The sequence below is a fragment of the Balaenoptera ricei genome, chromosome 16 (assembly GCF_028023285.1).
Source record: "Balaenoptera ricei isolate mBalRic1 chromosome 16, mBalRic1.hap2, whole genome shotgun sequence".
Lineage (NCBI taxonomy): Eukaryota > Metazoa > Chordata > Mammalia > Artiodactyla > Balaenopteridae > Balaenoptera > Balaenoptera ricei.
The window spans coordinates 19413615-19424488 of record NC_082654.1 but is presented as its reverse complement, the minus strand read 5'-3'; the positions used below and the strand labels follow the sequence as shown (position 1 = coordinate 19424488).

The following is a 10874-nucleotide window of genomic DNA, read 5'->3' as shown; positions in this document are numbered from 1 at the left end:
AAGGTACGTTGTGGCCCAGAAGCCTGGGCAGCTCTGTGCTTCAGACATCACCTACCCTAAGGTAGAACACAATGCCAAGAACACACGTGGATCAGCTCCGTGTTTTTCACAGAATTGGCACACAACAAATATTTGTGGATTGATTTGGTGGGCAAAAATTCTTAGCGCTTGGATACTTTTCCATTTTTCAGCTTATTCTTTTGATTTTTTTATTTTTAAAATGTTTAATAAAGGCACAGGTGGCCAGTGTTCAAAACAGCTGGAAGGAAAGTTGGTGACAGAGGCTGTCATCTGTATTTTCCAAAGTGGTTTCTGAGTAACACTGATTCTGTTACTTAGGTTCTGTGTTTAAGTCAGTTGGGGAAACACTACTGAGCTTCCTACTCTGGTCCCTCAAGATTCTCAAGGCACATCAGCTTATTAAAGATACTGAGAAGATTTGGGGCAACAAAACAAAACAAAAAACTGAAAACCAGTTTTAACTTTGTTTAAACAATTTATTTTCAAGTCAGTTTAATTATGGAACAATCCCTCCCCTGTTTAAAAAAATGATATCCATTAAAGTTCCACAAAATTCAGGTTCTCTGGAAAACATCCTGGGAACTACTAACAGAGGCCTATTTCTGAATTTTACTAGTGAAAAAACAGAGGTCCCGAGAGGGGCTGAAGTTCTTTCCGGTAGCTAGTGAGGGGAGCTAGGACTAGAACCTCATTTCCTGACTGCCTGGTCCAAACTGGGCAACCACATCCAACTAGAGGGGCATTCCCTAAGGTGGGTCCTGGGATGCCAGGCATCATGGGCAGTCTTTGAGATAATAGGTAAAAAGAATGTGAACATTTTACTTTATAATAGGTCCTTTTGGGGGTAATTTGCTTAAAGATAGCGGTTGTTTTAGATGCTTTTAAAAATGGGTAATTTTATCCCACTCATGTTATCTCATAGTTCTTGGGGTGCCTGCCCATTGCAGCCTGTGTGTGCCATAGGTTATGTGTTAAATGAGTAAATGAAAGAATCTAGCAGGAGTCAGAAAGGGAAAATGGGGAGAAAGAACAGGATGGATGAAAAAAAGGAGCCAGAAGTCAATGATCAGTGGAGGATAGTGGCGCTCTGGCAGAGAAGGGAAAAGAGACAGTTGTAGGTGACGGAAAAAAACAACAAAACAAAATTGAATTTGACCAGGAAGCTTTGCTTTTAAAAAGTGACTCATGAAGCTAATTCAGAACCTGGCCATGCCAGGAGGCACCTGGCCAGGAGATGAGGATGAGCATCAACTGCTGAGAACCTTTGTGAACCTGGATCAAGTTGTATTTATTTCACTGGTACAATAAATGTGCAAGACATTTTCTTAAGCACTACAACAATAACAGATGAGTAAGACACAGGTCTTGCTGTCAACAAGGTGACAGTCTAATGGGGGAGAAGAGACAGGGACTCAGATAAAATGTCAGGTAGAATGTGATCAGTGCCTCTAGAGGTGCAACAAGCCAATACTGTGAGGAATCAGGGGACTGGCAGATCATATCAAGTAAGAGGCTTAAGGAGGACTGTGTGGGAGACCCATGAGGCATGGATAGGACTGCATCAAGCAGAGCTAAGAGGAGAGGCATTTCAAAGTGGTGGGGAAGCATATGGAACAGTGAGTGGTCCAAGTGGGTTCCAGTCACAGGGTGTGTGTGGACTGGGAGGGGTGTGGAGAGATATGGCTAGAAAGTCTTGAAGTCACACCATGGGGCTTTGAATGCCTGGCTGAGGTAATGCTCCAAGCAGGCAATGGGAAGCTAGAAACAGATTTTTGTTGTGTGTGTGTGTGTGTATGTGTGTGCATGTGTGTAGGGAAATAATAGCATTAGAGATGATTCCCAGGCAGGATGACTGGCAGAAAGGGGTAAGCCAGGGGAAGGAGCTCACTTTGGTTCCAGAGAGACTAACTGAACATTCAGGTGTTGCACATCAGACAATCGGAAAATCCGGCCAGAGATACTGGCTAAGTCCTCTCCTGAGAGGACAGAGATAGCAGAAGGTTCTGGTTGTTAGGGAATAGGGAAACTAGGGAGAATGTGAGAAAAAGACTAGCCAAAGAGAACGCAGCCAGGAGGAAAAGATGCAGAGAACAGCCATGGGAGGCCGAAGGTTCAATGAAGAAATTATAGCCATGGTTGAAATCCTCAACCTTGGAGCCGGGAATGTGTGAGTTGTTTTTTTTTTCAAACACCTTTATTGGAGTATAATTGCTTCACAATGTTGTGCTAGTTTCACCTGGGCAACAAAGTGAATCAGCCATATGCATACATATATCCCCATATCTCCTCCCTCTTGCGTCTTCCTCCCACCCTCCCTATCCCACCCCTCTAGGTGGTCACAAAGCACGGAGCTGATCTCCCTGTGCTATGCGGCTGCTTCCCACTAGCTATCTATTTTACATTTGGTAGTGTATATATGTCCACGCCACTCTCTCACTTCGTCCCAGCTTACCTTTCCCCCTCCCAGTGTCCTTAAGTCCATTCTCTACATCTGCGTCTTTATTCCTGTCCTGCCCCTAGGTTCTTCATAACCATTTTTTTTTTTTTTTAGATTCCATATACTTGTGTGAGTTTGAACCCCAGGGACCCGACTAGTCATACTTAGCAACGGGACTTCAAAGGGCTTTTGAGTCTGTTTCCTCATCTGTGAAATGGGAGTGATTTCAACCTCAAAGGACTGAGCACATTCGCAAATCTTCTTAGCATGGGGTTTGCACACAGTAGGAGCTAAGGAGTGAGCAGGGGCCAGCGAGAGAAGGAACTGTAGAGGTTAAGGGTATCCCCCTGAGGAGTGTCGGGAAATTGAGGCAGGGCCCCTCAGGAAGCCCAAAGCCTTTGCTTCCGCCGAGTTTCTGACCGGCCTGTGAGGGGAATGGGTGAGCGGCCTCAGCCTAGTCCGCAGCCCAATTCTCCCACACTTCCATCCCGCCGCAAGTCCCAGCCTCCCCCCACTCCAGCTTCCCACCCCGCTCTTGCTCCCTCTCCAGCCAGGCCCCGGAGCCCGAAGCGCATGCGCCCTCCCGCGCCCTTGCCCAGCTTTCCACGTTACACTGCCCTCCCTTTCCCTCCGCAACTCCCGCTCTACCGCCACGATTGGCCAGAAGACCTCTTCGCCTCGGCCAATAAACGCCGACCTGTCGCCTCCGTGTTACTGGGTAGAACAAAACAAAAACAGAGCAAAACTGGCCAGAGACGCTTCGAGGCGGCTGCAGGGGCTGAGGTGCTGCGTCGGGGCCGGCGGACCAGGGACGTGGACAAGCGGCGGCGGCGGCCCAAGGGGTCAGTAGCGGCGGCGCGGGTCATGCGCTTGGGAGGACTGCGCCCTCTCCCGCAGCCACTGTCTCTCCTCGGAGGCAGCCGCTCGTTGGGAGGGGGTGGGGGCGTGGAGGCCGCGGCCGGGTCAGGTCCGGGCCGGCGGGGAGGGGGTCCACCGCCTCCTTGGAGCTCGGCAGGCCCAGCCGCGCCCGCCCCAACGCCCCGGGCTAAGGAGACCTGGCCCCGGTTCCCTCCTTCTGGGCCTGGGCCCAGAGCGTGGCGGCGCGGGCCCGCCGCCTCCCGGACCCCCTCCGGGCTTAGCGGGGCGCTCGCCCCCCAGAGGCCGAGTTTTCATTTTCCTTTGAGGGTGGGTGTCTGGAGGCGGGTTTCTGGCCTGACTGAAATCCTGTGAGGAAGGTTTGCGCCCTCCCCGCCCCCTGGCCTCCTTGGGGGCCCCCCTGAAGATGCGGCCCCCGGCCCGTCTTCCCAGACCCGGCCCTCCGGCCGCCCCGGTCCAACATCCCCCGGGGGTCGGCCTGGGAGGGGGTCTGCGAGAGTCCCGGCCTGCGCGGCGGGAGTGGCTGCTGGGAGGCGGACACGTGCCCGCCGCCCCGGCCCTGCACGTACTTCGCGGCCCCCCTGGTCGGGTAAAGGGTCGCGTGTTTAGTTTAAATGAAATCTCCCGGAGAAAACAAAGGCAGGAAGGGAGCCCCCTTCTGTGAAACGCTTGCTGTGTAGGCTGCATTTGTCAGTTTGGTGCTGCAGTGTTCAAGGGGAGGGTTTTTGTTTTTCCAAGAGCTTCAAAACTGTCTGCAGACGTCAAAATCGCCTGTCTCCCTACGCCCTAGTGAGAACTGACCGCGTAGCTAGCAACTGTGTGATATCTACAGATGATTAAAATGATAAAAATGCACCTTCCTCTGGGGGAGAAAAAAGTCACCGCCTGTGTTTTCGTTGCATTTTCACTGTTAAATTTTAGAATTTTGGCATTCTTGCTAATGTAAGGCTTTTTAGGAACCACCATTCACTTTTTTAAAAAAAAGGACCACTGCAGATGTGTTGTAAATTATTGGTATTTATACCCTTAACTTTCCTTTATTCCAGGTTTATTAAACTCCTTAATATCTCAGCAGGGGTCTTTGAGTTATATTTTGATTGGTTTTTCTGCTGTAGTTATGAGAAAGGAAACATGGTTGTTAGGAGTGCAAAAATAAATGATATTTTGATACTTTTCTTTCCTGCTCATTTTTGCATCATTGTGGTCGAATGCTTTTAGCAGATTTTGTTTTAAATGGCTAGTTAGCTAGGATTGTAGCCCTGGAATGAATACAAGTACTAGTTAATATATGGCCTAAACTTGACTCCAAAAAAATGTCGAAGTGGTTTATTTCAGGAAATAGATTTTTGGTGGGAGGTGGGGTGGGAAAGCCAGACTCTATCTTTTAGTAAATGTCTTGGCAATTGAATACTTCTGATGGTATGTTTCTGTGAAACACATTGGAAGAATGAAAACAATGTTTAATTTCAGCCTTTTGTCTAACTTACAGTTTTGTTTTCTTACTGAAAATTAATTTTATGGTTTAGTATGAAGGATGTGGAGTTTAGATTTTTTGCTTTACATTTAAGTTTGGGGCAAAAATTTTAAGGATTGTTAAGTAACTGGAAACCCTCATTACTTTGAAGAGAGTAAAAACACGGAACACATCTTTATCTTTCTGTAAACTCTTTTAAAACACCTGTGTTGATATCAAGTGTGCCTGAGTTCTTGAATGTGTTATCATTGCCAAAAGACCCAGAAAGGACTTTTTCTTGTTGTTGTGATAATTATTTAATAAAAGCAAACTTGGTAAGTTATTTGTAGTCATTACCTGATAATTTTCTTTGCCTGTCGTTTGTGTAATAGTTTAGATATTATTTTTAGTGTTTGAAAAGCAGTATTTAAAAATTCGTTATAACAGTAGGAGTCTGTATTTTAGTAAGCTTCTCTCTGTTAACCCTAAAAAAGAGTCTTCCTGTGGGATATTAAAGTCTTGCGTTGAACTTGTGCAAACGGTAGTGGATTTAGAAGGTCTGGGTTCTAATCCTGGTTCTTCCAGTGAGCAGCTATCTCTCTTTGGAGGGTCACCTACCTTCTCTGAATCTGTTTAGTTGTATGCAAAGTGGAGTTCCTACCTCAAGATTGTTCTGAGAGGTACGTGAAATAATGCATGTAAAATTCTTTTTGAATTATAAAGGGCTTTTAAAACATTAGTTATAATCATTTCCTTTATTAGCTAGGTTCTGCAGAAAGTATTCTCCTGAAGATTGTATGTGTATCAAGAATGAAAATGATTTTTTAAATGTAACTCCAGTTTAAAAATCTCACATACATATCATGTGACATTTTCACTTTCCTATAACATGTAATTCATATACTGAAATAAAACAGATAAGGCATTTTCAGCCCTGGAGGATACTAAATGTTTAGGTTTGCAAACTATTTTTGTTTATATATCTTTATTTATCTCTATGTACTTATTTCTAAGGTTCATTTTTTTCCCCTAAATCTGAAGTTGGTAGGAGAAAGGAGAAGTTTTCTGGAGAAAAGGGGTATAAAACTTGTAAGATGTTAGAATGGTATATATTGAGGAATTTAAAAGTCAGTTTTCCCTTTGAGTTCCAGGAGGCATCGTATCGTCTTTCTAAAATGACAACTGACAGTAGGTTATGTTATATAAAAACTAAATGCGTTTTTGTAGTTAGTTTATTAGTCATTCTTATTAATTTGTGTACTTTATATCTTAAAAAAAGGTCCCACTGCTGGGGAAATGATTATAAATGGCTGGAAGGACTTATATCTAACCTGTGTTACTTAAACAGATAAATACTTAAACAGATAAATACTTAAGTATTCTAAACCACTATTTAAAAAATATTTCCAGAGAGATTCTGAAATAGCATTTGGTTACATCTTCTGGTAATAGTTTTTATGAAAATATATTTTGATAGTATTTTTTTTTTTTTTTTTTTTTTACAAATAACAGTTGATTTTTATCACTAATTGTCTAAATAAAAGGTAACTGATTTCATCAACCAGAACCTTCCAGCATTAATAATTTTTAAGCCATTTTGAAACCAAGGTCTAAAATATAGAGATGCTAATGTCATTGTACTTACTCTTTTCTTAAATAGGTAAGATTAAAAAAAAAAAAAAGAATGGGTTTTTCAGATTATAAAAGTAATTCTCTCATTATAGAAAATGCTGATATAAAAAATTTCTCCCAAAGGGAACCCTCTTGCACTGTTGGTGGGAACGTAAATTGATACAGCCATTACGGAGAACAGTATGGAGGTTCCTTAAAAAACTAAAAATAGAACTACCATATGACCCAGCAGTCGCACTACTGGGCATATACTTTGAGAAAACCATAATTCAAAAAGAGTCGTGTACCACAATGTTCATTGAAGCTCTATTTACAATAACCAGGACATGGAAGCAACCTAAGTGTCCATCGACAGATGAATGGATAAAGCAGATGTGGCATATATATACAGTGGACTATTATTACTCAGCCATAAAAAGAAACAAAAGTGAGTTATTTGTAGTGAGGTGGATGGACCTAGAATCTGTCACAGAGTGAAGTAAGTCAGAAAGAGAAAAATACTGTATGCTAACACATATATATGGAATCTAAAAAAAAAAAAAAAGGTTCTGAAGAACCTAGGGGCAGGACAGGAATAAAGACGCAGATGTAGAGAATGGACTTGACACGGGGAGGGGCAAGGGTAAGCTGGGACGAAGTGAGAGAGTGGCATGGACATGTGTACACTACTAAATGTAAAATATATAGCTAGTGGGAAGCAGCCGCATAGCACAGGGAGATCAGCTCTGTGCTTTGTGACCACCTAGAGGGGTGGGATAAGGAGGGTGGGAGGGAGATGAAAGAGGGAGGAGATACGGGGATATATGTATATGTATAGCTGATTCCCTTTGTTATAAAGCAGAAACTAACACACCATTGTAAAGCAATTATACTCCAATAAAGATGTTAAAAAAACATTCTCCTGATCTCAAAGTCTTACAACAGTAATTACAGATGCCTACGTGATGAAATGGCAGATTTATCTGCCTTCAGATATGTTTTAGTGTGAAAAATAAGACAATCATGTCTTTTTTTTAACCCAAACTGTGTTGTTTGCATTTTAGAGTACTAGTTCTTATAATTCATTGGTAACGAACTAATCAATATCTATGTATAGCAGATTAATTATGAGGCCTGGTATTCCTAAAAAATTTGGAATGTGTATATATTCCTTTAACTTGAAATAAGCATGTATAGCAAACACATCTTTTTTTTTTTAACATCTTTATTGGAGTATAATTGCTTTACAATGGTGTGTTAGTTTCTGCTTTATAACAAAGTGAATTAGCTATACATATACATATATCCCCATATCTTCTCCCTCTTGCATCTCCGTCCCACCCTCCTTATCCCACCCCTCTAGGTGGTCACAAAGCACCGAGCTGATCTCCCTGTGCTATGCGGCTGCTTCCCACTAGCTATATATTTTACATTTAGTAGTGTATACATGTCCATGCCACTCTCTCACTTCGTCCCAGCTTACCCTTCCCCCTCCCTGTGTCCTCAAGTCCATTCTCTAAAAGGTCTGTGTTGTTATTCCTGTCCGACCCCTAGGTTTGTCAGAACCTTTTTTTTTTTTTTTTAGATTCCATATATATGTGTTAGCATACGGTATTTTTTTCTCTTTCTGACTTCTCTCTGTATGACAGACTCTAGGTCCATTCACCTCACTACAAATAACTCACTTTTGTTTCTTTCTATGGCTGAGTAATATTCTATTGTATATGTGTGCCACATCTTCTTTATCCATTCATCTGTCGATGGACACTTAGGTTGCTTCCATGTCCTGGCTATTGTAAATAGAGCTGCAATGAACATTGTGGTACATCACTCTTTTTGAATTATGGTTTTCTCAGGGTATATGTCCAGTAGTGGGATTGCTGGGTCGTACGGTAGCAAACACATCTTTTAATTCCAAGTTAAAGGGGTGCTTTGGCACATTCAGAAATATAGACTTTTTTTTTTTTTTTTGACACAGATAAACTTATCAAGAAGATTGAAACCAAATGTTAATTAGGGGAAGCTCTTTGAAAGTAAAGTGAACACTTTAAAAAAAATGGACTTATGTAGTGATTTTTCTTTTTTTAACAGTCTGAGTAAGTAAATTGAATTTACGTTAATTATATCGGTTTGGAAGACGTTGAAGCTTTTTTTTTTCTTTTTAAAGAAATACATCCCAGAGGAAGAGTTCCATTTGGTAATTTAATCAGTGCGAGTGAAATTAAGGAACGATGGATGTAGAAAACGAGCAGATACTGAATGTAAACCCTACAGGTAAATAATAATATCTTGAACCTTGACTGTATTGTGAGCAAGTTTCAGGCCATAACAAATTTTATGAAAACTTCTTTACTTTAAAAACCATCTTACTCATGCTATAAGAAAACAGGTCATATTTTTAAAATCAAGTTTGTGATTCTTATTTTTATGAAATTCATCACGTTGTATTTTTCTGCCTGTCCTTTCACATTTCATACGTTTATTCTCCACTATTCATAATAAACTCTGTGGTGTAGAAGGCGAGAAGAATAGTGAACCTGCGCATTACTGTTCTCACATGAGCTAGTTAGTGGTCTCTATAATATAAACTATTATTGGTATCTTTTATATCTTTCCTAACTAATAATTTATATATTACAAATTAACTGTGTATTTTCCCTGATTTTCCATAATGCTTCAGTAGTACATTATTATCATAAAAACGGTTTTGTGGAATAGATGTCCAAAAGCTAAATAACTTCAGATCACTTAAAGTGTATATATAGTTTTCAGAATAATCTTTGTAGAGTTAATTAGGATTTTGAAATAGTCTCCATAGTGAGAACTTTTCATGTTGGTACACTTTAGATAATTCTTTGCTCTATGATTAATATTGAAAAAAAATCTCTGCAATTTAAATATGTTTAACGTATTTCATTTTTTAATACTACAACTTCATGTTTTCAATGACTTTAATTCACTGTTGTGTCCAGTTACATAGTTTTCTTTGATCTGAATGCACACTTTGAAGTTGAACCGTCTTTGCTATTTTGTATTTACGAACCTGATTTAAAGTGTACTAGAAAATTATAGTTGAAAAAAATTACTACAATAATTAATGATTATTTTGGTGCTGCTTTATATACAGTAGCTGTATGAGTACTTGTTTTTTAGGATTATAAATTGGTATCATGTCCCTGCTTCATTGAGGTGAGAATGGTAATAATAATAAAATTTAAGAATATATTTCACAGATAGGTAATTGTTTCTTCTCTGCACTGTCTGGTATAGCCAGTAGTCACATATGGCTGTTGAGCACTTGAAATGTGACTTACCTGAATTGGGATGTATCGTAGGTACAAAATACATACCAGATTTCAAGAGACTTGGTATGAAAGAAAGCGATGAAATCCTCAGTAATTTTTTCTGTTGGTTACATGTTGAATTGATATAATGGATCTATTAGATTAAATAAAATATATTAAGATAAATTTCACTTGTTTCTTTTTAGTTTTTAATATGAATACTGAGAAATTTAAAATTACGTATTTGGCTTGCATTATATTTCTATTAGACGGCACAGCTCTAAGTTTTATACTTCTTGTTTTCTAACTATAACAAGTCCTTGTTCTAATCTTGTTCTTGATGCCTCTGCTGAGTACTTCCTTAAATACTTAAGTACTTGGATGAGCCTAAGACAGACCTTCTTTGCAATAAATGCTTCCTGTAACAAATAGTCCAAGTCAGACAGACTAGTGTACTAATACCAACTTCTACTTTTACCAGCTCTGTTACTTGGGGAAAGTGGGTTATTTTCTTTGACCTTCTGTTCTTCGTGTATAAAGCTGGGATTATAAATACCCTCTTTATAGATTTATTGTTAGGATTAAGTGAGATACCATGCATGTGTGTCATGCCCATAGCACGTATTATGTATGTCACAAATGAAAATGAGCTAATATTGTTAATTATAATTATGTAACTCAGTGGAGCAGTAGTTGAAAATGTGATCGTCTGGCACTGTGGTGTAATATAAGTTGGGTTGGTTATTGAGATGTCAGAGAATTCAGAAAGAGGGAATTAGTACACAGTAGAAAACAATTTTGAAGTCACCAGATTCTGTACTCAGGGTTTTTATCTTTTTAATTTTGGTCTTCTTAAAGTCAGATCAGTAGTGGTTATGGAACCCCAAAACTTAGGTGAGTATGAATAGCAAAATATAAAAGAGCAATTGATACAAACATGGGTTAAAAATTATAAGACCTAATATATAAAATATATCTAGATGTGTCTACTGCTGTAGATACATAAATGTATATTTGAAAGGATATTAAAATAGTTGAAGAGAAGAAACTCAAGTGTAGGAAATACGATTGCTTGAATACTTGAATACTTTAGTACTCTGAGGGACATTTTAAAGCATTCTAAGAGAGGCCTTTATCTTCTGGATTAGTTGTGGCAGCTTACCTTAATTGTAGAATAATGAAAGCAATATGT

At 40.0% G+C, this 10874-nt stretch overlaps 1 protein-coding gene across 1 annotated transcript in view; it reads left to right on the top strand.

The window, feature by feature from the left end:
* The first annotated feature begins 3135 nt into the window (after positions 1 to 3135).
* The window catches only part of PDCD4 (programmed cell death 4), a 29308-nt gene continuing 21569 nt past the window's right edge, over positions 3136 to 10874 (top strand). The window contains exons 1-2 of the mRNA XM_059901031.1: positions 3136 to 3300; positions 8566 to 8672. Coding sequence (XP_059757014.1) covers positions 8630 to 8672 — 43 coding nt within the window. The 5' untranslated portion in view covers positions 3136 to 3300; positions 8566 to 8629. The remainder of the gene's footprint in view (positions 3301 to 8565; positions 8673 to 10874) is intronic.